Source organism: Eucyclogobius newberryi, unplaced genomic scaffold, assembly GCF_026437365.1.
Source record: "Eucyclogobius newberryi isolate DKJ021-1_F unplaced genomic scaffold, fEucNew1.0.hap1 SCAF_15, whole genome shotgun sequence".
Lineage (NCBI taxonomy): Eukaryota > Metazoa > Chordata > Actinopteri > Gobiiformes > Gobiidae > Eucyclogobius > Eucyclogobius newberryi.
Genome location: NW_027315779.1, coordinates 1524982 through 1552943, shown reverse-complemented (window position 1 = coordinate 1552943; position 27962 = coordinate 1524982). Strand labels below are relative to the sequence as shown.

The following is a 27962-nucleotide window of genomic DNA, read 5'->3' as shown; positions in this document are numbered from 1 at the left end:
ATAATTGTTTTTGAGGTAATTAGCTTGACATGTTTCGATGGTTGGCGTGATCAACCTGACGGACATCAGTTTGACCCCGCCCCCGCCAACCGTCAAACATGTGGAGGTAATTATATCTTATCTATGGGATTAATTTCACATGCAGTTCACATTTGTATGATAATTGTTAATACTTTAAATAACATGTCTGAACAGATTTCAGTTTGTCTCGTCTTAATTCAATCACACATCAGTTGTAATTTTAGGTTATTAACTTGGACTTTAAATTGGGTAAAACTGACTCTAAATAAGATATAGGTAGAGTATAAGGTAGTAGCAGTAAGTAGTCATAACTGTAGAAAGTTGTACTGCTAGTACGAGAACTATTCATAAATGCAGTTGTGGTGGAAGTAATGGCCTTGTGTTCATATTTCAGCATACATCTAAGTAAATTGAGGACAAATGAAATGTTTTGGAATTTGCAAGGCGAATGGTCTTGAAAAAAAAAACGTTCAAGACAAAATTAAGGAGCAGATAGAGAGAAAAGAGTTTAAAATCTAGTTTAAGTGGCTTGAGCTGCTGATGTGTAACAGCGGGGAGCGATTAGACCGGGCACTAAATGAAGCCGCTAACTGGATTGTCCTCTGTGTGTTTTGTAATGATAGATGTGGAGAAAGTGTCAGCAAATGGAAGCCACGATGGTCATATAATTAGCAGGAAGAGGCTGGGACATTAGAGCCAAGAGGATGTGCGGGGTTAGGGTTATTATTGCAATAACTAGACTCAAACCAGACTTTCTGCTGTTTGTTGTTTGTTGCGTGACCTAAAACGTTATAATAGGTTTATTTTTTTTTGTAAAGATCTCATTAAGATTTTCGCTTCTTACAATTAGAGATTAGAGATTAGGGCTGGGAATCAGGGGCCCTCATGGTTTGATATGACGCAGTTTTGTCGTACATGTGTTATATCTATTTGCATTTTTAAAGCACCAGAATGTATTTGTTAAACTGCTCAAACTTTTATGCGAAATACGAAAAAAAGTTTACTTTTTCTTAACTAGCCACCAAATTCTGGCATTGTCACAAAATGAATGTGTAAAATAAAAACAATCTATACAGCAATTTAGAATCACGATATATCAATATTTCAAAATTTAGCACGATAAAAGCAGATTCTCTTTGTTGTGGTATTTTCACAACAAAATATCTTGTCTCTGTGCGTGTTATATTATCTATGCCAACCCTGTAGTTTAGAAGTCTAGAAATATATTATATATTATACCGTGATTTTTCAGTTTCTGTGCAGTTTGCTTCTTAATGTGCTCTGAAAACGCTATTGGGTATTTTTAAAAATGTGAACAGAATCTCGACTTAAAACACGAACCACAAATGTAATTGCAGCATTAAAATAAATTGGTTCGTACCTGTCTAAGTCCAATTTAAATCACATTAAAAATGAACTATAAATGTTCGTCTGAAATGCCTGGCTGTTACCTAGTGATGTTCGCGCAGGTACGGCGTCCTTGTTGATCCAGAAGGAGACCCAGGACAGCACCACGATGAGGGTGCAGGGGATGTAGGTCTGGATGGTGAAGTAGCCCATCCTCCTGCTCAAGTCGAAGAAGACGGTCAGCACCACGTAGTCGCCTGGAGAGAGACGGAACACAGTATTGGATTGGATTGGTCACTGCAATATGAGACGTGGTGAGGAGAGGCATTTGGAATCGTCGGAGCCAAGACTTAATCGTGCACTATTGAGGGTGTGCATGTGTGTAGCAACCTAACCTCTACGTCATCCAGCAGCCAAACAAATAAAAGATAATCAATACATCTAGAAAAACAAACCAAATCCTGTATTTTTATTCAGCAATAGTTCTAGAACATTTATTTCTCTTTTTTGTTTGAGTGTGACCTTTGGCCTATTAATAGTCAATAGCATATGATTCCCAAACATCAGTTGGAGTTCACAAGTAACAAGTAAATAAACTGAAATTAGCATAACTACGGGCTAGTTTTACAAAGTGCAAACAGATGGAATGGATGATGCCTAATTAGTTGGAAGCGCATGTTCCGACAGCTCAATGTTTTTGAGGAAAAAAGGGCTCTATGTCTATGTTTTCCCTCTTATAAAAGATAGTTCTGAAAGTAAATCCATAAGACCCACCCTCATCCTGGACACAACTTTAACCAGCATCTCCAAACCAGGCTCTAATTTAAACCAGAAGACTACAACAAGACCCTAAACTCAACCAAAACCTTATGACGCTGTCCTGACTTTCACCATGTACAACAGGCCTCTAACCATAAAACAATTAACAAATTAAAAATACAAAAATGTTCCTTAAAAGTGACGACATAGAATCATTTTTTTAATTATTATGATTATTTTTTTTTTTTATAAACATGAGATGAGCGTTTAAAGGCGTGTTTAAAGGAGTATTTGCTAAACGTGCGCGGACAAAGCAAATTACAGCGTAAGAAAGAATGGCATCGCCCTTTACATTTCTCACCAGCGTCCATTCCAACACCTGCCATCCATTCAGGTGACAAATAGAGCTACTTAAGTGTGTACTAAATGCATAATCATATTACAGTGAGGTATTGTAAGGTTAGCTGCCAACATCATAAGTAAATGTTAATTAGCGTAAGATCAATATGCGACGCTGACAAACAAACAATTCAAGGAGTGTGTCTGCCAAAAGCATCCCGACGGAAGATTAAACCTGAAAGGCGCAGAAATGATCGACTCGCTCAGACAAAAAAGAAATAAAAAAAAACCACAGAGCTCCTGACAGCGGCGTGGACTTGTCCGACCAGAGCAGATGTTGCGGCTTAACTTCCATTCAAACCCGGCTCAAACTCTACAGCGGTGAATAAAGATCAGCTGTCGGCCTGGTTTTTAATAAAATGCAAGCGAAGCAGCAAGTCACACGTGTGTTCAAAATGCATCACCTAATCCAGAACTAAATGGTGAGACAGGCGTGTAAAGCAGCTCAGACGGGGGACATGGTCGGCAGTGCGTCTGCCAAAGCCGAGAAGCGTGCCAGAACATTAGCCTTTTGTAGCGGCTGTACCTATGGGCCGGTTCATCGTGGAGGGGGAAACAGAATAGCCTACTTTTCCAAACGAGGCAATCAAAAACAGGAGGCATTTCTCATTTTTCATTTGCAAAACAGTGCACCCTGTTTGTTACCACATTCAAAGGATTCAAAGGACATTTTCAAAGGACAAATTACATGTTTATGGTGTTAAAATACGATATACGCTCCTATACAAAGTGTCTATTATAGGGATGGAACGAGACAAAATCCGCGACACATGAGAATTGTCATCAAGATTTGGACGAATTAAAGTTGACTGTAACGCTGATTTTTAGAGATTTGCTATATTTGACTATAAATCGCACCTTTTTTCATGTTTGGGCGGGTTGCGTCTTATACTTATTAATTATTTTCACACTGACAGCCACAAGAGGGCGCTCTAGGCTCTAAGCGACGCAGAAGAAGATTCAGCACTTCCTCTACCTCCGGAGTTTGTGGAGTTGTTTAGAAGTGACACAGAGGAAGAAGAATGCAATGGATTTAGTGAAGATTATTTGGTTAATCGATAATCGTGATTATTTCCATCACAATATAATCATAAGAACTAAAAAACAATAATGGTGACTATTTTAGAAGCAAAATTCTATAACTTGTATTCCATCTGGACCCTAAATGCACACTGATTTGTATGTGGCTGTTTACATCACAATAACTTTACTTTTGATTTCATAAAGATGTTTCACATAGTATTAGATGAGTAATGTAGTAGAATGAAAGACTAATAACCGTGAATGATCGCTATACTGTGGTGTTTCTTCTCATATTAATTGCAACAGTAAAATTTGACATCGTGACTTCTTCCCATCACTAGTAAAACCACAAGCCTATTATGGTTTAAAATTCAAAGTTTAATTTCTTCTTTTTACAAATAAACGGACAAAACATCTTAATATGGACATAGAATTCACATTGAACGAACCAGATGAAATGTTTTAAGTGTTATAGCAGAATATGCTAATTTCCAACACCTTTTACCTCACACATACATGTCTTTGGACGGTGGGAGGAGCCGGAGAACCTGGAGAGAACCCACGGTAACACGGGGAGAACATGCAGACTCCACCCAGAGAGATCATGTGATGTTGGTCTGGTCCGGGAATCGAACCCATGATCTCCTTCTCGGGAGGCAACAGCGCTAACCGCCGTTCACCGTGCATCTACCGAAATGCACTACTTAACACTCCCACTGTTTGCATAGCTGCCATAGCAATCCATTACTCTATTTTTCGACGTGATATGCCATAATATGATATACATCTTTAGGATATTAGTCTGTCCTCCCAGTCATTACCGCGTCATTAAATAAACCCACGTTAAACCCCAGCTGCCCCATCGACGCAGCTCTTCACATGCTTCTGCTGATACAGTCCGCCCCACATATTACTACTTCATTTTGTCAGAGCGCTGTAGACATATGAAGGCCACTCTCCGGGGTAACGCGTAGTTCACTATTTAGTTTTTATTAACATCGCATTAGCAGGGGCCCCACACGCGGACCCCGGGCAGCGCAGAGAGGACGAGGCTAATACACTGAATCCAGCATGGTCAGCAGCACTAAGCCGCGCTCGCATTTACTCAGGCGCTTAATGATAATGGTTTTTCCCACCACCAGCAGGAGCGAGGCGTGTGTAGGTAGAAGGCACAGTACATACCACCATCCCAAAAGTAGCTGGTGGGGTCTATTATAAAACTTTGCTCGAGAAATATGGATTTAGCAAAGATTGGTGAGTTCTAGTTTGGGTACTGCACAGTGAAATTACTTTGTGCAAATGCGGTTCATAAGTGCAGTGCCAATATAATAAGCTCAGAGCCAAGAAAGATAAGATATTCCTTTATTGTCCCACATGGGGAAATTTCACTGCAAGACTGATACATACTTTACTGATATAAACTCCAAACTGATTCACACGCAGTTTTGGGAAACTTTAACTTCTAAAATTATATCAAAGTAAATGATTTAACTTATGAAAAAAGTTCCTTTCCATTGTTAACATTTATTTGTAAACTTTTAGCTTTCAACCATTCTAAAAACATACTTGGAGTTGTATCTTGCTTAATTCTCACTTGTTTGATCATTTCTGTTTCCGAAGCTGTCTTGTCCTTTGCACCTTCTTGGACAAAAACACTTGGTTTTCCCAGATTTGTGACGTCAAAGGTAGAGATCAAGAGGATTTTAATCCATAAATAATCCATCCATCTTCTTATCCGGGCCAGGTCGCGGGGGCAGCAGTCTAAGCAGGGACTCCCAGACTTCCCTCTCCCCAGACACTTCTTCCAGCTCCTCTGGGGGGATCCTGAGGCGCTCCCAGGCCAGCCAAGGGACATAGTCCCCTTGTCCTGAGTTTTCCACGGGGCCTATTCCCGGTGGGACATGCCCAAAACACCTCACCCTTTCTCTAAGGGAGCGCCCAGCCACCCGGCGGAGGAAACTCATTTCGACCGCTTGTAGCCGCGATCTTGTCCTTTCGGTCACTACCCAAAGCTCATGACCATAGGTGACAGGTAAATCAAAAGCTTTGTCTTTGGACTCAGCTCCCCCTTCACCACAACGGTCCGCCTGTCGATCTCACGCTCCATCCTTCCCTCACTCGTGAACAAGACCCCGAGATACTTGAACTCCTCCACTTGGGGCAAGGACACCCCACCCACCTGAAGAGGGCAAGCCACCTTTTCCCGGTCGAGAACCATGGCCTCGGATTTGGAGGTGCTGATTCTCATCCCAGCCGCTTCACACTCGGCTGCAAACCGTCCCAGTGCATGCTGCAGGTCCCGGTTTGATGAGATCCTGGTCCCCAAACCGGACACCCTTCTCCCCCCTGACTGCGCCTAGAAAGTTTCTGAGGTTCACTCTTGCATTTTATGAATCTCCAGGCAATAGTTTTTAATGTATGTTTTGATTTTTTTTATTAGAAAGGCAAAAGGCTATTAGGACATTCTCTATATATAGTTTAACATAGCATCATTCTATAAGCACATTATATAGAGATAGGGGTAAAACTGCATTTTTGTCATTTTTGGGCTAAAACTCGATTGTGGTAAAGTCCCAACATGCAGACTACTTATTTGTGTAGACTACTTATTTGTGCAGGATATTAAATTGAACATTGGACTAGAGATGTCAAAATGATTAGGTTGATCGATAAACCTCATTATTCGGGCCACAAAATAATCGTAAGCACAAAAATAATAATCGTGACCATTTTAGAGGCAAAATTAAGTCTTTTTAGTTCAATCTTTGGCCCCAAAAATAACTTAAATGTGAATAATATGTATTTATCTGACTGTTTTTGCCACATTTAACTTTATTTTTGCCTTTCAGAAAGTTCAGTTCAGGAAAGCCGATCACAAACTTGAAGAAGAATAACATGTTAGACCACAGGAATGACCGAAAATTAAGATTTCGCAGTTTTCACCGTCTCGTTAATCTTGAATAATCATTAAATCGTGACTCTAACATTGTTGTGACATCCCTACATTGGACAAACACTTTTACATTTTCATCATAGTTTAACACTGCTCTACATTGTGTAACGCCGCCGCCAGCATCAAAGCCGACAAATTAACATACGAGGAAGCGCTGACTCCACCTTTCCAGCGCAGAAGGGAGCAGCGACTTCAAACGCACGCACGTGACGGCCCGGCTGTGCGCGATCAAAGAGTCGCCGTGATTTCTCCAAAGACCGTGGTCCTCATATCAAAGCCACCTCTCACAGCAGAAGTCCTCCAGGCACCCTTAGTCACCCCTTCCCATCTGTCAGCACACTCAGGCGAGGATGTGTCGGCGAGACCACAACCGTGCCACGCTCACAACCTGCAGGACCATTGTAAAGTACAGAGTAACTGTAACTACTGCGGTTGGGTATTCAGTCTGTCAGTCTGTAAAAAGTGGGCAAGTGGGTCGTGACTTCCTCTTCCCTTTTGCTAATCCCGTGTTGGGAAGAGGTCAGTCATCCCTTGAAATTCTTGTTTTTAGTGTCCTTTTGTTATTATTTAGTCTTTATTTGTCACTGTTATCATATTGTAGGTTTATTGAAGTTAATATTAAGCTCTGATGTTGCACCGATGTGTTATATATTGATGTGAACATTGTCATCTCCTTTGTAGTTTGGGCTGGACCTGCGGTTTAGTGGCACATGATCATTTTCGCTGTTTTTATGTCGATCAGGTATGTTTATGCCCTTTTGATAACTCCGTGTGAGGAAGAGTTTGGGCTGGACCTGCGGTGTAGTGGCACATGATCATTTTCGCCGTTTTTATGGCGACCAGAATAAACGGAGAGCGCCTCCAAAAGTTGAACTGTGTCCCGTGGCTACTCTACGCACCACAACCATAAAGATTACACAACGCAGAACACACCGGTCACACAAATGCACAGTTGACCTTTTTTGCCAAGTCAGAGGCAGAAAACGAAACGAGCTGAAGGATTCCAGCAAATCTGACAAGGAATCGTGATGGTTTGTTAACTGGGTCACAGCATCGGCAGCAGCTATTGTCGAATGTCACGGTTAACAATGGTCAGCCTGTCTACATACTGTACATGCGAGTATAGTGTCAGTTTAGTGTAGAGCTGCGAGACATGTCACAATTTGAACGATCGCAATTAGAAAATCGCAAAGACTGCAATCCAAAGACATGCATGTGTTAGTCTGATGTATGATGTATCAATGATATTTGGGCAGTTTTTTTTATAGTTGTGTTTTTGTGTGTGTAAATAGTTGGTGAAAGTGGGTTATATTTTAGCTTAGTTGTGTGACTGTATTGTTATGTTCATTTTTGTCGTTGAAATTAAAAAAAAATAATGAATAAAAATAATGCGTCTAAACCTGTAGCTGCTTAGAACACTAGAGACATAATAAACACATAAAACAATCATCATCAACAACATCAAACCGTGGCAAGATTAACAGATGTCAAAGCTTCCTGAAAAAATCCTGTGATTCAAATGCTTAAAGTTATTTCTGGTTATATTTAAACATGTTATTGGCCTGATACGTGCTTATAAGGCAAACTTCTTTCACCTTGGTTGGTGCTGAAAGTGCCTTCCAAGGCCTCTGTGCGATTGTTTCTCATTGTAAAACATTTCTGCAGCAAATAGGACTGCCATTAAACACGATAACATAATGATAAATGCATTTAAGTGATTTAAGTGTCAGGAGTGACAAATGGTCCCAAAGACACCAACTTAAAAGTAACATTTGTACAAAGATATGGTTTCAAGTATTTTTATTACGTTCACACATCTCTGTGGCAAAAGTGATTTACAGTACTATGAGCTGATGTAATCTTCGGAAAGCAATAAAAGCCCGGCACAGATGATCATTCGTCAGGAAACAGCTTGGCTTTAATGTCAGTGGCAACCAAAAAAAAAATAAAACATGCACAACAGAGAACAAGAGAAGAATAAACGATAATTCCTCAACCGGAATATTATCTGCATTACAACAACGATGACTTTGTAACACTCGGCAATATGGACAAGTGGGATGTTTATTACTGCAGCACAGAGACTGCCACAGAAATTGGGGATTTGCTATTGATGCTACAAATGCAAACATTTAATTTGTGACATTGCAAAACAAAGACACTCACTCCACGATCGAGCGGTAGTCGATTAAAGAAACACGCCGTTGACTAAAGACAAAGGCTCATTTCACACATTTCAGCATCTCTGACCTTGTGTCTGCCACAAACTGCACCGACAAGACCACAACTGCAAAAAAGTGCATGCAAAAACAACAATTTGTACTTAAACATAATAGGAAGTTGTGTATTTTTACATCAAAACGCAGATTATACTCACGATTCACTGTCAAAATCAATCTTTGGATAACTTACTCTTGTTTTCGCTCTCCTTTTTGCTGTCTGTCTGTCCAATATAAATCTGTATAATCTCAACGAAATAATAAGTCAACTAATATGAATTTAAGTTGAACGATGAATCAGAAAAAGTCAGTCAAACGCAACGAGAACATGCAAACTCAACTTAAAACGTCCCAGGAATCCAAAGCAGGGCCTTGTTGTTATAAACGGTAGCTACTTTTCCAACATTAAAATGGCCCTTCCAAAGTCCAAGCGGCCAATTCACATTCCCATCGACCTATTCTAACCTATTTTTGTATTCCAACACCAATTCCTTTTTATTATTTTGCATTATAAGCATGAGACGGATGCGCCATTACCCGCAGCAGCACTGAAATAGCCTTTGTGCGCGCGACAGCTCCCGCGAAGAACGCCAATCCCCGGACGTGGCTGTACATTCCGGCAGAATAGCCCGGGGGGTAAAGCCCGTGAACGAAACATAGTGTATTGAGATTGCTGACCAAAGGAAGAAACACCCTGTCAGTCGAGAGTCATTGTCGGCAGAGCGGTGTAAATTGGAGCGAGTGGACGCGGGAGTACAGAGAGACCGCAGGCATGTGTCGGTCGGACGAGGGGTAGACAGGCCCTGCTGACAGTCGTCTTCTCCCGGCAGTCGTCAGTGTCAGGGGCAACAGGAGGCATCGTTGTGCAGGAGGGTTTTACTAATGACCGGGAAATTGTCGGATCAACAGGTTCGGCGGAGAAATCTGAGCTCGGCGCTGTCTGCAACATGGCAGGAAGCTGTTTGATAAACTAAGGTCCAAGTGAAAGCCTTCTCCACATTGACTTTTTATTGCTACCTGGATTACTATAGCAACAGCACAGCATCAGAAGGGTAAAACTAACCTGTCTCACGACTGTCTATCCAACAGTCCAACGCTTGGTTAAATTCTGTCACGTTTTTGTTGTTGCTTTTTTACTCAGTGATGATCCAACTGGAAAAAAACAGGACTGACTCATCCGTCTCGAGAGTAAGGTCAGGATGTTTGGACAACTTTTAGAATGATAATTTAGCATTTTAACTAAATCAAAATTAATTATTTCCATTCAATTTACATTATGCTGTTAGATGATGCATTTTGTTATCTTACCATATCCTTAAAGAACTTACCCTCCGTAAAAAGCTGGACTAAACTGTTCTCACCTTTAAACTAAATGTGTTTTTCGGATGCCGCACAGTAGCTATGCCGTCATTCCTGTTTGGATGTGGGAGAAAGACGCAACGTCACGCTAAAACAGTCAAGCCATCGTCATGGTGAGTAACCGTGGCAACCTCCACCGTGCCCCGTCTACTTGCGAGTGATTGCCTTGTTGTTAACGTCGTGTTAACTTTGACAGGAATGACGATCATGCTCCTCAAAGAAACATTAATATCTCAGGTTGAGAGACAAAATGCACAAAATGCTTGTCTTTGTTCCAGTCCGAGTGTATTAGAGAAACGGAGAATTTGTGTGTTTTTTTTCTTTTCTTGCAGGATTCTGTCACTTCTTCAACCCACTGTGGACATAAAAATAAACATTCTTAATATAACCCAGCAGCACAGCAACGTCTTCGATCCGTTCTTCTCGCCTATTTCTCTGCTTATCTAAGCCCCGGCTCACCTTGTCTAAAAATGGATTCATTATTTCTTATTCACACTTTTCCGAGATGTGATTGTCACAGTTATATAAGCCCAAAGTTCTAGTCGCCTTTTACTTTGCTGATGTTACGTATCGTCCGGTGAACAGGTGAAACAAAAAGGCAAATGTCAGACAGAGAGTTCACGAAAGGAAAGTGCATTATGAAAAATATGATTCTCCAGTTCTGGTTCCCTCTTTATCATGCACTGGGGTTTCTAGTCATTATATATCAATTTAATAGCAAATACTGCCAAATAAATCTATCATATTTCCTTATTATCCAATTATCCAACTGAATCGCTGTATTACGTTTCTGCACGCCTAATATCTATGTATATACAGTAATTCCAACTCAAGTATTCAGAAAAGTTTGCATTAAAGGTGCATTATATAACTAACTATTGACATTTAAGCCTCTAGTGTCAGTAAAATACTTTAATAACACAAGAATAAAACAGCTTGTGACAAACGCTACATTGTCCTTTACTAAATACACCTTGTGCCTACAGCTGTTTGGGAACCCTGGTGCTGACACAGACTTTGTGTGCAGGTCGGGACAGTGAGACCTCCTACGATAACGCCACGTGAATGGATGGACAATAGTACTAACGTGGCTGGAGCGGTGACACATTGTGACACATCTCTGTCATCTCAGATCGAGGCCTGCGGCGGGAGCAGACGGCAGGGCGGCCATCGTTTGACCGCTGGCCGACAGGAAATCGCGCAAACGGCAGGAAAATGACCGGGTTTCAGATGACCACGTTCTATTGATACTTTGCGGTAACGTAACACCGAGGGTGGCTAATGCTACTTAGCTTGTGACTATCATGTTTTACAGCGCAAATCAACTCATCCAACAAGATTCTGCCAGATCAGTCACAATCAGACTAATCGTCCTGTCTTATTCTGCTATAAAAACTGAAAACCCTGAAGTTTAAATAGTTACAAACACGTTCTGAAATATACGTGACTCTTTGATTAGTTTGCATTTTTCAGTCTTCATGCCAATTCTCCCGGATGTGTTTAAAGTGGGACGAATTTATACATAATTGCAATACTTGACGGGGAAAAAAAAGATTTACTTTCCCCATATCAAACCCTAGTTCCAATTAAATAGTGCTGTGCGGGCGTGACGTCAGAATATTAATGAGCACTACAAATGTCCCGTATGACATTCAAGCGTGCTCAGGCCGTCAGGGAAATAACATGGGAAAATGGCAGAACAACAGCGACTACGACAGCTAATTTCAATCAAAGTGACGGAAGATGACGTCCCAGGAGCGAAGCTGAAACCGCATAAAGTAGAGCACCATTCTGAACTAGTTAAAGCGATGTTTGCGGTGCAGAAGACGTCGTATTAGCGGAAAGAAGGCTGAACTTGTAGAAAGATACGTCCAGGCTTTTTCAGCGTCTTCATCTAGACTCTTCTCTCTCCTCGGTTCACAACATGTCACATTTTTGAACATTACGACATGGCATTTGTCAGGGTTTACTGAATAAAACTGTTAATTCTACAGTGTGCGCGGAACACGATAAACTTATATCCGGGGCTCCAGCGCAGGCAGCGGTGCGTCACAACCTGCGTCCCCGGGGTTTGCTCACTTTCACGGGCAGAACGCGTCGCCTCCGCCGCGCTCTCCGCCGCGCTCTCCGCCGCGCTCTCCGCCGCGCTCTCCGCCGCGCTCTCCGCCGCGCTCTCCGCCGCGCTCTCCGGGTCTAAATTGGCTGGACACTTATTTATCGTCATGTTTATTACTCTAAGTCACCTGTTCGTTGCAGGATAGGATTTGGGTGGTCAGCTGTTGGTCCATGTCCACCTACAAAGTGTTTTGCTCCTCATAACTTTCCCAACGTGGAAATGTTCTTTTGGTCTGCCACACGCCATATCCACAAGTGACATTTGTCCCTTTTCGTCGTCGGCTTCAGGAAAGTTATGAACCAAACGTCCGCCATTTCAGGTCTATCGGCGTAGCGAGAATCACTCTTACACGTTCCATAGCAGCAGTGTTTGATGCTAACCAACTTTCTGGAACAAATGAGTCGATTCTGGGTCGTAATAATCAGTTTGGACCGTCACTTCATGACATGTTTTCAATGGGAATTGATAGCCTCGCAGTTTCCATTGTCTGATTTCCGGATACGCGCTGTTGGCACGGTGACGTCACATGGATTTTTAGCTCGCCCGCTGAGCGCTATTAAAGACTGACTTGAGTAACAGAGCTTCAGATGGAGTTCGAGTATCAATGTATCATTATACTTATAAACTCACTGTTGATAACATGCAGATTTTTACTGTAATGGAGGATTTAAGGGCCTAATTACTACAAAAAAACAACCAAATCCAACATTTTGGGATTTTTTTTGGGGGACATTTCCAATCTATGAGAACAACTGACAGTCTGACGTCATTAAACTCAAGAATCCACTAAATACGGCTGCTCTTTTTTCTTCTCAAGGTTAATACACCAGGTGAAAAAAACGCCTTGGGACTTCTGCAAATCCAAGACAAGACAAGACTGAAAATGGAAATGTATGAATACCACATGCCTCCAACGCCAAAACAAGAGCAAGTCATGCATAAAAATGATAGAGTTATCATAGTTACACAATATGCGCTTATGTAAAAACGCTGGTCCCCCATGAATGAATACATTAAATATAGAACCCGTTGGGCTGAGTCCGTCACAGACTGTATGACTGAAGGCCGCGGCTTTAAGCATTTAAAATATAATTAACCTGACTCAATGAAACGATGCTTGCTCTCAGTTCACCATGTCCATTCATCTGTTTAATTAATCGAGAATATATTACCACAAAAAGGAAAAAAAATCATGAATTATTACGATGATGTATAGGCCCGACTCAGTATACATTTTAAATTACAGGTTGATTCTTAATCCAGTTCAAATAAAGGTGACAATCTAAGCTAAAGTTGTCCTTACTTTTGATTTTGGCATGTTTTTTCTTACTCTTTATATATTTACGGGTTGGATTGGGTATAAATGATTTCCAGTTGCACTTAATTCATCACAGCGTGTGAAATATGGACTTGCTAAATGAACGATTTGAGCAACGTGTTGAGCGGCGAAAAACACAGTGTTCTTATTATTCCTGGTAGTTAATTACCTTGAAAACCGCACATGCCAGGAGCCTACGTGCCGAGGACATGGACACATTACTATTGAAAAGTCAAATCCCAGGAGCCCAGGTGAAACTGCTCGAAATGAGGGGCAACAACTTCCAAAACACAACAGCCACTGACCGACTTCTGTGGCTGTGGTTTACGTGCGCACTCAAAATCAGATTAGATGTTTGGAGCGATATGATTATTATAAAATGATATGCAAACGGCTGAAACATCTGATTTCCTTCTTTGATCGTTGCTCCTCAGATTACTCACATCAGATTGTGTGGTTTGCGTTTTCATTTAAATAATCCAGATCGGTCCAGAAATCAGAATGCAATAAAACATTTCACCCTGGAGAGACAAAGAGACCACGAGAATGGACTGTTTAGCAAGCTTTATTCGTGAGTTATTTGGCGCTCAGACCCCGGCGGAAGACGTTGCAATCATGGGCACTCCATGATCTATTTGTATTAGATGTCTCCTCCCGGAGCCTGGAGACTGGTGGTGGTAGATGTTAAGAGAAGGTAGAGGATGAGGGGAATGTAGCGGAGGAGAGGGGTCGCAGTACGGTTTGAGTGGCCGAGCCATCTGCCTGAGGGCTTAAATGCGACCGCCTGGGCACTGATTGGAGTGGGGAGGAGTCACTTGAGAGCGTTGATTGGGGATGAGGAACAGGTGCGAGGGCCATGGTGCAGACGCCCCCTGACCTTTCACCCTCCTTCTTTGGCCGGGAAAAACTGCATAACCTCTTTGGGATAAGCGCAGAAACCTGGGAGAGTCCATGGTGAAGTGAGGGATAAGATAAGATAAGATAAGATATTCCTTTATTGTCCCACATGGGGAAATTTCATTGATGCAACGCAGGTAGATACAGAGGTAGATACAGAAGAAAAGAACAGATCACTTATAGGAAGTTTGAAAAACACTTTCAGTAGAAGATCTCTTATAGACCATGTCAAACTTTGCGTTTTCCTTAGGATGTCCGCCGGGATAACGTGACGATCTCCGGCTAAGACGACGATACTCCGCAGTTTCATGAGTTCTTCCTTTGTGTAAACACGCACCGGTGCCGGCCGGAGGGTGCGGGGGGGCCGGGGGCTAGCTCAGAGCTAGCGTACATCACGACGACAGGACGAAAAACACTCAATATTCAGCCGAAAAAAGTCAAAAACAGTTGAATTAAAAACGATTCTAGCGCGTGTCCCTATCGTACAGTAAAATAGAAAAAAATATTTACTAAATATAGAAGATAAAGCACAATAAGTGTGAAAAAAGTGTGAGAAAAGAGTAGAGCGTTTACACCGGGCTGCCAGCTGTACCAGCACCTTTGTGACTCTCACAGACGGACAGGCGGGCGCCCGCTTGAGTGCGATGATGGCGCTGGGGAGAGGGGTCCTTCCATGGTGGCCTTGACGTAGATGGATGGAATTAGGTCTTCCAGGCTGAATTTACGCAGGCTTCATCACTAGATATTATGGATTCCAAGCGGTAATGTGACAATAAAGGTGCACAATGTAACTTTTCTGGCGAGGTTCTGCTCCTCCTTGTCACCATGGAGATGTCATTGCCTTGTCTGGAGTGTTCTGAGGTATTAAAGGTACCATATATCCCACTATGATTTAATCAAAGTTGTTTTCATTGCTCAAAATACCTGGAAAACATATTTACTGTGAATGGGTTCTCCACAGATCTGACCTGTAACTCCATGAGATAGATGCGCTTATTTCAGTACTGTGTGTACATTCCAGGCGAACAATGGCATCTTCACGGAGAAAAGCGGTTGGCAGATCCTCCACAAGATAAATAGAAGAAGGTTGCTTGATTTTTGCCAGAATTATAATCACAATTATTCGGTTCATTTGGAATCACGATTATTTCAAGACATTATTTCTGTCAAACTTAATCTGTTGAATAGACCTAATATATTTTATTGATACTGTTTTGTGACGGTTTTTGTGCCTTTGTTCCATGTTTTGCAGATTAGAGCAAGGACGTGTATCTTTCTGAGCAGAAGTTAATTCATAGTATTTTCAATTACGACATGTTTTGTAACTGAACAGAGCAATAATTGAAATCACTTCTATACATTTGATTAATTGCACAGCCTCACCCACACATTTTAATTCCAATACGCTTCTAAATTATGGACAATGGACATTTAAAAAACACTTTAAGATCAAATTCGTTCCAAATACAGAGCAAAGTTTCGTTCACAGTTCACACTTGTGTTGTATGACGAATGCAAGCTTTGCACAGTAAAGAAAAACAAATACTACTCGCAGTACTCTCAGAATCAAACCTACAAAACACAAGAACGCTACCCACTCTGCAAGTTCACACAGCAAATCATTTGTGCTTTGCTTATTTATTCACACCTCTAAAGCCTTAAAATAAAGAAGGAACCTGCATTTACCAGCCGCCTTTTCAGTCTCGCAAACTTTCCCCTCAACGTATTCTGCCGTGCCCTAGTTTACGGCAGTCGGCGGCTCAGACCTCGGTGGTCCGTCCTCGGCAAATATCTCCATGACGACAATAAGAGGGATACGAAAACACACGCACAACACAACAGGAAGTAATCCTTTTCCCACCAGTGCACCTCCTTTACTATGCAGACCACGGGCGCTGTTTAATATGCAGTTACCCGCGGACGAGGGGGAAAAAACAGCTTTATTTCCCAGAGCAAACACTTTCTCCTCAGCCTTTCACGAGTCCACGCTTTCAGGTGTTAATTAGCTGCTCATTAGGCTGTCAAGGAAGGAGAGGAGCGAAAAGGGAGAAAGAAAATATGTCGGGTTGAAAAAGTGGGACACAACACAAAATGGTGGTTCTGGGTTTATACGCAGAAGGCAAAGGAAGAAAAACAAAGTGTTTTATCGGGCAGGACAGAGTGTGAGATGTGATTGTGAATGTGTTTGAGTGAATGTGTTTGTGTGATTGTGTTTAAGTGAATGTGTTTGTGTGAATGTGTTTGTGTGATTGTGTTTAAGTGAATGTGTTTGTGTGAATGTGTTTGAGTGAATGTGTTTGTGTGATTGTGTTTAAGTGAATGTGTTTGTATGAATGTGTTTGTGTGAATGTGTTTGTGTGATTGTGTTTGAGTGAATGTGTTTGTGTGATTGTGTTTAAGTGAATGTGTTTGTGTGAATGTGTTTGAGTGAATGTGTTTGTGTGATTGTGTTTAAGTGAATGTGTTTGTATGAATGTGTTTGAGTGAATGTGTTTGTGTGATTGTGTTTAAGTGAATGTGTTTGTATGAATGTGTTTGTGTGAATGTGTTTGTGTGATTGTGTTTGTGTGAATGTGTTTGAGTGAATGTGATTGTGTGAATGTGATTGTGTTTGAGTGAATGTGTTTGTGTGATTGTGTTTGAGTGAATGTGATTGTGTTTGAGTGAATGTGTTTGTGTGAATGTGTTTGTGTGATTGTGTGATTGTGTTTGAGTGAATGTGTTTGTGTGATTGTGTTTAAGTGAATGTGTTTGTGTGAATGTGTTTGAGTGAATGTGTTTGTGTGATTGTGTTTAAGTGAATGTGTTTGTATGAATGTGTTTGTGTGAATGTGTTTGTGTGATTGTGTTTGTGTGAATGTGTTTGAGTGAATGTGATTGTATGAATGTGATTGTGTTTGAGTGAATGTGTTTGTGTGATTGTGTTTGAGTGAATGTGATTGTGTTTGAGTGAATGTGTTTGTGTGAATGTGTTTGTGTGATTGTGTTTGTGTGATTGTGTTTGTGTGAATGTGTTTGAGTGAATGTGTTTGTGTGATTGTGTTTAAGTGAATGTGTTTGTGTGAATGTGTTTGAGTGAATGTGTTTGTGTGATTGTGTTTGTGTGATTGTGTTTGTGTGAATGTGTTTGTGTGATTGTGTTTGAGTGAATGTGATTGTGTTTGAGTGAATGTGTTTCTGTGAATGTGTTTGAGTGAATGTGATTGTGTGAATGTGTTTGTGTGAATGTGTTTGTGTGATTGTGTTTGAGTGAATGTGATTGTGTGAATGTGATTGTGTTTGAGTGAATGTGTTTGTGTGATTGTGTTTGAGTGAATGTGATTGTGTTTGAGTGAATGTGTTTGTGTGAATGTGTTTGAGTGAATGTGATTGTGTTTGTGTGAATGTGTTTGTGTGAATGTGTTTGTGTGATTGTGTTTGTGTGAATGTGTTTGTGTGAATGTGTTTGTGTGAATGTGTTTGTGTGATTGTGTTTGTGTGAATGTATTTGTGTGAATGTGTTCAAGTGATTGTGTTTGTGTGAATGTGTTTGTGTGATTGTGTTTGAGTGAATGTGATTGTGTTTGTGTGAATGTGTTTGAGTTAATGTGTTTGTGCGATTGTGTTGGAGTGAATGTGTTTGTGTGAATGGTTCGACCAGTAAAACTGTAAAATACCGTCACGTGACCAATTACCGTTTCACGACACAAACACAATCACACAAACACACAATCACATTCACACAAACACATTTACACAATTACATTCACACAAACACACAATCACATTCACACAAACACATTCACACAATCACATTCACACAAACACACAATCACATTCACACAAACACATTCACACAAACACATTCACACAAACACATTCACACAAACACATTCACACAATCACATTCACACAAACACATTCACACAAACACATTCACACAAACACATTCACACAAACACATTCACACAAACACATTCACACAAACACACAATCACATTCACACAAACACATTCATACAATCACATTCACACAATCACATTCACACAAACACATTCACACAAACACATTCACACAAACACACAATCACATTCACACAATCACATTCACACAATCACATTCACACAATCACATTCACACAAACACACAATCACATTCACACAAACACATTCACACAAACACATTCACACAATCACATTCACACAAACACATTCACTCAAACACATTCACTCAAACGCAGCAGTGACGCAGCCGCTGGAGGCAAGGCGGGTTAAGTGTCTTGCCCGAGGACACAGAGACAGTGTTCTTCTGTGGGAGCTGGGATCAGAATGTGGTGGGAAAGTGGATCTGGCAAGAGTTTCTTTTGTCGAGCTGGGAATCAGACTTACCAGGCTGCTTGACTTTTGTGCAGCGGAACTTTGTGATCGATTGTCACGATTGCAATATCGTTTTTAAAGTCAAGATTAAGAGGTCGTTAAAGATATCCGAGAGCATTAGCATGTGAGAGAACGCTGAGGCATTAAAAACATGTAATAGTCTTAATATTGAGGATTTGTTTATTTAAATGGATCCCATCAGCTAAATGGGTCCATTACAAATAAAAAACAGATTACATTTCAAGTGCAATAGCATGGTTTTTGATCGTTCCATTCCATCATATTTTGTAACAGTAACAATTCAACAGTTCGTTGCAAATAATGTTAAATTTCAGTCCATAATAGTGTACAGTACAATTTTAAATATAGAAATATCTAACGCATGACTCTTTAGGTTAATTTTAAATGATTTGTTATCTGCAGAGGACATTGTATTACACAAATAACAGCAGCCTTTGCACCTTTGTCAGTTTTAGTTTGAATCTAGGTTTGGTTCAAATGTTAGGACCAAAAAAGAGTGTTTTTGCTACTGATTTACTGTAATATCTGCAGCAGCGAGCGGGGATGACGCAGAGTTTAGGACATTGCTTTTAAAAGCTGTGCATATCTTGCAGTGATTCAAAATATATGAATTTCAATGATTAATCTAGAACAAACCAAGGACAAATCTGGACAAAGTAGCAGCGCAAATTTGATGCTAGTCCACAAATTAAGTCCTGATGAAAGTAGCGTTGCAAAGATATACAGTATGTTGTGATATTGGACAAGGAAACAAATACTATATATATAAAAGTATACTATCTTTTCTCTGCTCCAAATGATGCCTGTTATTGAGCGCAGCTGTAAATGGCGTGTTTTTTATAGCACCATCAGTCAGATATTGGCAGGGCTCTTCTGTTATCCCACACATCATCCCACACCAGTAACTGGGACATGTCATGCTATAATAATAGTGACAATTCAAAAAACAATCACTGTTTAATCTCCTTATATTCATAAAACTGACATTTGATTTGGGGACATGAGTAGTGCTGATGTAATACTTCACAAGTGAGACAAAACGATCTTAAAAAAGGAATTATTTATGTTAGTGAAATACATAGTTTTGTGATGATTTAATTTCACTATTTGGGCTGTTCAGATGTTAAGTCAACAAACAGAACTCATGGCCATGTTTTAAGCCATTATGTGTTGGCAACTCTAAAATAACTGCCCAATTACAGTAGAAACAAAGTAACAATACAATTCATTACTATTCACTACAGAAACAATATTTTTTTCTATCTATTTGAAAAGTTTGAAAAGTAAATACGCTGAGGCAAACCTAGTCACAACGCTTGTCAGAAATAAAACTTTCACAATTAGAAATGTTTTCAAAAATGTTTCAACCCTATTAAATATATTTATCCTGATGACAAACTGTTCATGTGTCAAGACTTTTAACCCCCCCATTACCCGGCTTGCTTACAACAGGAAGGGCATCCAACTTAAACAGCGACTTAAATAATGACAAACCTGAATGACAAACATAAAGCTATACATCTCACATAATATTCCAGAGTGTTGTATTTTATCATCAGGAATTAGACCGAAACTGTGCCCCTGAACAATTTCAGTATTGAAAGCTCAAATCATGTGGTACAATATTCTCGATGCATTCACAGGTGTTTTATAAGACGTGGGACGTAATGTCTCCCTCGTGGCATTTGGGTTTTATTGCGTTTTTGCCTCCGAGTTCCCTTGATTAAACCGAGCGCCCAGCTTTATCTTTTTTATATTCTGGTTGAGTTTCATAAGGCTTTGCACGTGATTTGTTTTAGATTTCTGCTCCTTAAACCGTTTTGGGGCGCGACGATTCCAACGGGGGATTTCTGAAGCCTCCAGGTGTCAAAACAATAATGTCACACGCTCGTCCAGCTTTTTGGCGGAAACGGGGCATTACGCTGGCAAATATTACAGATCTCGTTCTACAAGTCGTAAATGAAAAACATATACAATTCTTACCAATTTAAATATGCAAACATTTGAGTAATACACATTACTTCTCATTTTGGAGCAGGACCAAGTAGTGGGCTGTGAGAGATTCAGACAAAAGTTTAATCTCATGCATGACGGGTTCTTTAAACACATCTGTACTTATAACCTTCTGAGATATAGATTTTTTAAAACTCTTTTCTTGACTTAAGAAGTTATTCTGGAAGGACACATCCGATGAACAAGGATGAGGACTAATTAAAACTAAAACTAACATTTTTTCAGTCTGATGGAAATGCAGCTCGCTTTTATACTCTCCTGAAGTGACGTTGGTCCTGCTCAAAGGGAGGAGCTATAACTTAAATTATTGTGAACTGAGTGCCTTCTGCGGTGATACAGTCTTTTGTGCATTGTTTGATTAGTTTCCACACAAAAAGCATCAAGCACCATGCAACCATATCTATGTTTGAAGACGCTGAGTTAAAAATGTTGAACAGGGAGAAATGATGCTTCGAATACAGAATGAGGGAGGCAATTTTAGTTAAGAATAAAAGCCTCCTTTAAATAGAAATGTGGATCTGAGATACAACCTCCCTTCAATCTACAATAGCCTCATACGACCTTGGCAGACATCAAACCAGTCGAATGCCGATGAGCTCCTGGAGAGAGGTGGCCAGACCTCAATAGGTCAGAATGGAATGACCTAACTGTAATGTTGTCAGACTTGTAAACAAGGGCGTGGCTAGTTTCATTTACAACTCATCCCTTTTATTTGTGCAATTCTAATTGCTTGAACAATTTCACATTAAAATTACTTTCGAATGGCAGTTAAAATGTTTTGATTTCTAAAACAGTGTCCAAAAGACAACATTTGAAACATTTTCTACCATTGACCGCTCATGAAAGAATTACATCAACGTACTAATTAATGGTTTTGTGATTTCTGTCATGTCTGTGTGATTTTAATGCGTTTTTTTCCTGTTGTGTGAAGCACATTGAATTGCCTTGTGTACGAATTGTGCTCTACAAATAAACTTACCTTACTTTGCCTTGCCTTAAATGGTTGGTTAGATCAGTGGTTCACAACCTGGGGGTTGGGACTTCCATGGGGGTCTCAAAATTATTTCACAGGGTCCCCAGATGATGTGGGGAGTATAAAAAATGTCTTGAATAAGCTCGACACCCTTCAAATGCAGTAGTATTTCCTGTTTGCTGGCCTGTGCCCTGAAAATCAAACCAATCATTAAAAGTAATTCTACTTTATCACTTTGTAGGTCTATTTTTTGTATTTGGGGGTCGCGGACACCAACGGTTGTAATTATAGGGGAGAACCACTGAGTTAGATCAAATTATTATTATTATTTCAAGTATCTTAAATTGAAAATAAATATTAAAATATCACAAAAGGCCATCCACTTCATCAATGGGGATGCAAAATCAGCTGCTACTATATTGAGACTGGCTTTCGTACTACGCATTCCTGAGATGGGAAGCTTTCACGCAACAACACTAAAATATTGATCCACATTTCTGTCACACAAGATACAGTATGCCGTACAAGCAGCCTACATGCTTTATACACTACAACCACTACTTTGGCTCACGATCACAACAAATCATCCCGTACGCTAAGACTCCATGTCCGGCGTCGTGAGTCCAATATAGTAGCTCTTTATTTCACCTGTGGGGTCATTTTATTTGCGTTATAAGCTGTTGGCCCATTGACGCCAAGGTCACTGTCGAAGCACTAAACCGCTAAAGATAGAGCTACTTCAGGCAGCTATAAAGGGAATACTCCGGCTTAGAGCTTTACTTGAGGGTTTATATGTAGTATATTGTGTGCGCATGTAAATTAAACTTAGCCTGGATTGACCATTTCCCCCTTTTCTTCCACAGTGCCTCCCAGACCGGCCCCAACAGAGGATTCATGTTCAAATCTGTGAAGCGTCCGGAACGTGAAGCGATGGGCCAGCGACGTGTCTCTGGGCTTTCTCCACTCAAAGCGGATCACACAGCCTGCCGCACACAGACCACAGGGCGGCTCGGCGAAGGTCACTCTAAGAATACACTTGAAAAAATGGGAAAGTAAAAAAAGTCATGCGTGGATGTAGTAGACGGCACGCAGGCAAATGGACATATCAAACATGCAGGGATTCACGGAAGGGATCGCGAAGGTAATCGCAAAGGAAAAGGCATGCCAGGGTTAATTTGGTTGATTGGATAGGCTTTTTTTTGGCACAGTTCTTGTAAAATGATGTTTATGTGGACAAAAAATTAACACTCTAAAATCAACCAAAGAAACAGGTGGTGAAAAGATAGAATAAAATGGTTTAAATTTAATATAATCCAGCATTTTCAGATAGCCTAATGTTAAATCAATAGAGTTGACTCTGCTAATTGCTAAATATAGCGTTCATTCAAGAATTCTGACACTCAAACAACGTTGGTTCTGGACGGGCCTGGCTGGTCGCTGGTCGCCCCCTGTCACGCGGTGGTTTCTGGTGTGGTTTGTCACAGATGTGTGAGTGGAGGAAGCTGTCGCCATGGCTGATCTGTGCCCTGTTTTACGATATCGGTCAGCTCCTTAATCCACCGACAGAACGATCCGTCAGGCTGACCACGCCTCAGGAAGTAACAACCTCTGATCCATGACACGCCACCAAGACCGGTGACCGCTCTGAAGATGGCCAGAAGTTAGCGGCCAAAACACGTCGATGAGGTAATTACTCCAAATATTGTCGTAAAGTATAACCAAAGTAGTGTGAATAGCACATTGAGGAGTGTTTTGACAGTACGGTGTGATAAATGTACTATATTATAAATGTGCTATATTGACCCTACAGTTAATCGGGTTATTCCACCATGCTTTTATTAACATTTAAATTGTTTTGGCTAATATATCTCTCTTTGCAATGCTGCCAAAAATATGGCAAATTTGATCTCGAGCACTATACTATACGACTACTATAGTGTAGTCTGGGTCTTATTTGGGCGTGATCGATGAGGCAGATTAAACAATCAGAGAAATGCTTCGTCTGAATCCAAACAAACACGGGGACATTTGAGTGCAGAAGATTTCAGTCTGGATGTCAGGCAACAGTCAGAGATTAAACACAATCTTGTGCTTAGGACCTGTGGAAACAACGCTATATCGGCATGACAATACTTACTAAGGCCTCTTTTTTGGTTGTAGTCCAGGTTTGGTTCTAGGTCTAGTCACAATGTTGATGTGGTGTGTGCAAGTGAACACGGTTTGTCATCAGAATGTACACTGATGGATGCAGTAGTGTGTTTAGTTGATAGAAAGAGAAATGAACCAGCTCACAGACTGCCTAAATGGCCTTAGCATTCAACACAGAGGGAATGCAGAGAAAAGTCCTAAATACCAGTATGTAGGTATTGATTTGTTTTATACTTAAGAGAAAAGGCTTTTAACTTTAACACGCTTGGTGAAGTTTATACCACTAATACGCAGTAACAAGCTGGTCGTCAGCAGGAGAGAACAACAGACAGTTTACAACGCTCTTGTGCATTGTAAACAGTTTGTGATCTCACACTTTGCTATTTGTGTCATTTCCAAGCCGCGATAAATGGGCAAATACTAGGCTGATCACTGGCTAACACTGAAAAACAAGAACGCCAAAAGAAGAACGATAATGTCACTAATTTAGTCCAAACTATACCAATGTGTTTGTTTAGACCAAGAAGGTTGCACATTCAGCCAGGCTCTAGAAGGTTGCCAGTCCAAATCCCCAAGACAAATTAGCCACTTTGAGAGCAGAAACCCCTAGTGGCATCAGGAAGTGGAAAAAATAAATACAAATTACTATGCAAATTGTTTGCTGTGGCAGACTGACATAAATTAGTCTTCATCATGTTTTAATAGAATTAGTTTACAATATTCTTCCCAGAAAGCAGTCAATTCAGCCGCTTCTGTTCTTTTATAAAGGAACCGGAACAGTTCAATTAACAACTGACTCCTACCCATTTATTACTGTAGGGACAATTATGTGGTATAAATATTCTTTAGGTTTTCCCCAGTAGCTTTAATTTGAGTTTACATCACCTAATTAACAACATTGTAAAGCGTCTGTCTTAGGTTAATGGTACACTGCGGTACTACATTTAGCTGTTATAGCTTTTCCTTGAATATCTATAAACATTTATTTCATTACAGGTGTTTTTACTGCTCAAAAAATGCCTCTCAAAAAGGTACATTCTGTTACTGAACCCGGTGGTGCGATAACTCCATGGAGACACGCTGGCGTCGGTCCCATACACTTTCATAGACACTAAATCCTCCATCTTTACCCATTACTCAAACGCAGTCACTTGGCTAGCTGATGCTAACCGCGGTTACGTCAAATCAAACATTCCTTCTCATACAAATGGTGAAGTGGAAATAAATATCAAGGATGCTACGCTACAAGCAGCAAACGCTTCAGCAATTTGGACATTTCTTGATGAGACCATGTTTTTCATGACTTTGTGGCGGGACCCTTCATCATCATCAGCACGTATCTCCGGATCCCAAAGCCTTTCGCTCCTTAACCTGTCCGCTTCACCTGAAGGACGCAGCAAAGACTGAGCTTCACCAACAGAAGAGATCCAACTTTGATCTTTAGTCACCTTGAACTCTCATAGCGCACCCAAGCCACTTCATCTGCCCAGGGTCTTAGTACGATGATTTGTTAGGGGAAAATAATGTGCAGATGATGAAGGAAACAGGGCTACGTTCCACCCTCTGGAAAGGGCTTTGTCACTGAGGTCCTGTACTTGGACTTCTTTAGCTCATGGGCAAGTCTTTCCTTCCATGGAACTGGGATTTTATGCTCTTTGACAGATTATGTCAGGGCGTTATATGTTAGTATTAATAATAATAATAATAATAATAGTATTAATTAATAGTAAGTATATAATTATATGTCATTTATCTGGTCTCCTCAACAGTAACATGTAAAAGAGGATGTTTAGTGATTATATTATCAGAAGCACACAAGATCAGAAATCTAAATTTACAGTATAGCTTTTAGCTCAGATGCCAGTTGTACGTGTCGATTAATATTCAAAATAAAACGCCAAATGGTTTAAACACTCAATAATGACTTAACAAGGCTGTGACCTCCCTTAAGTGTGTATGATGGGTTGGCACAAGCAAAAGGCCACTTCATTTTTCATAATTTTTATTTTTTGGCAAGAGGAAAAAGCAAACAGGGAAGTGGCTCTGGACACCCTCAAATATTCCCGGACTAGCCGCGTTGCTAAGTGATCGATAGCATTGAATCGCGTGCCTACTAATTATATGGGTTGATTCTCCATTTGCCCCTTTCAATTTCTCTAGTCATAAAACGGCCTCTTCTTATGCAACGTCGATGTGTATTATGTTTGTCTCCACTAGGGGGCAAACCCTTTATTTGCTCATCATCTCAGATTTAGAACTATAATGACTGACTTTTATCTAACCCTTTCTCATAGAGTCACTTTATGATGCCAGTTTAAAATGACATAATTGCAGCTCGACAGTTGTGGGTGCAGCTGGTGTGACGGCGGGCGACCATAAAGCGTCGAGTGGGGAGCCAACGCACTGTCCTTCATGTTGTTTGACCCCGAGTTGACCCCTTATCTCAACATCTGCCTCTGTGTGACGTGCCCATGAGCAACGCACCCTCTCTCTGGGGTGATCTCCAGACACAGCCTTGTTTTAAAGGTTCACAGCCAAGAATAACTGTCTTTGTCTTAGGGGAATCTTTTTTTCGGGTCGGATGAGGAAACGTGCCAGACATTAGATATTATCATCAAGGAACAAACGCTTATTCACGCTCACCCTCCTTTTACTAATTATAATAATGCCGTCTTACCGATAAGTCCCTTTGCTCCATAAAGCTTCAATATACACCGCAACTAGGCAACACATCCGCTTCATCTGCATACGACAATTTCATATTTGGTCGTTGTTTGAGATCTTTGAAAAGTCTCCTTACATTATTAAGACTTTGCCATCCAATACCATATTTCTGAATATTTTGGAAGTTTACTTATTGCTTTATAGAATATGTGTGCTGTTTGGAAGCTATTCATGTCCTAAGGCTTTACATTTTTAAATAATAAACAGCTGATCGGTTAATTCTTGAAAATTATTTATCTGTTTTTTAGCATAAATACACATAACCTAATTGTAAGAAGCAACATAAGTAGTGTCTTTTCAGCCATTCTCAGGTGTGGCAAGATTATGTATGGATATTTGGATTAATCTTGTACTTTTTACAACTAATACTACTACTACTACTACAATGACATGTTATAATTGATGCAACTGCACTCCTTATTCACTATAAAATGACCTTAACCATGATTCAAACCAGGAATCTACATCTGAAGAGCCATTCATTAAAGTTAACGACGTCGCTGTAAAATGTTCACATTACAAGGTGAAAAGGTCTACAATTAAAATTAAAGCCGCAAGCGGCATCCAACGGCCCTCGCGGGCCGCCGGCCTTCCGACTCTGCGCTTTCGACTTGATAAAGATGGCGCCCTTATTGTGTTAAATTAAAAAAGAACTTGACAGACGGCGACACATTGGACATGGCCAATCCAGTGCAAATGAACACAAGTGTCAGTCAAATTTGCTGCGCCACCGCACAGAGACCGTAGCACTTAGAATATAAATATGGATAACTTTTGATGCCCCGCTTGTGTAGATGATATTTCCCAAAGTAAAGCTTGATTGAGCTATTGCCCACAGAGGAGTTTGTTAAAGTGTGAAGCGTAAATGTGAACATTTTAAAGATTTGGCGTTTTCCCATTTGTGACAGTATATTTGCAGCTCCACGGCACAGAGACCGTAGCACTTAAAAGCAAAATATGGATAAGTTTTGATGCCCCGTTTGTGTAGATGATTTCCCCCAAATATGAGTTTGATCGAGCAATCGCCCTAGGAGGAGTTCGTTAAAGTGTGAAGCGTAAAAATGTGGTCATTTTAGAGATTTCGCTGTTTTCCCATTTCTGACATATATTTGCGGGTCCGCCACACAGAGACTGTAGCACTTAGAATCAAAATATGGATAAGTTTTGATGCCCCGCTTGTGTAGATGATATTCTCCAAATATGAGTTTGATCGGACAATCGCCCTAGGAGGAGTTCTTTAAAGTGTGAAGCGTAAAAATGTGGTCATTTTAGAGATTTCGCTGTTTTCCCATTTGTGACATCTATTTGCGGGTCCGC

At 40.5% G+C, this 27962-nt stretch overlaps 1 protein-coding gene across 2 annotated transcripts in view; it reads right to left on the bottom strand.

Moving 5' to 3' along the window:
• Window positions 1-27962, bottom strand: part of gabrg2 (gamma-aminobutyric acid type A receptor subunit gamma2) — a 101316-nt gene that overhangs the window by 11181 nt on the left and 62173 nt on the right. For both annotated transcript variants that reach the window (XM_072445692.1, XM_072445691.1), the window contains exon 7: window positions 1473-1625. In XM_072445692.1, coding sequence (XP_072301793.1) covers window positions 1473-1625 — 153 coding nt within the window. The remainder of the gene's footprint in view (window positions 1-1472; window positions 1626-27962) is intronic.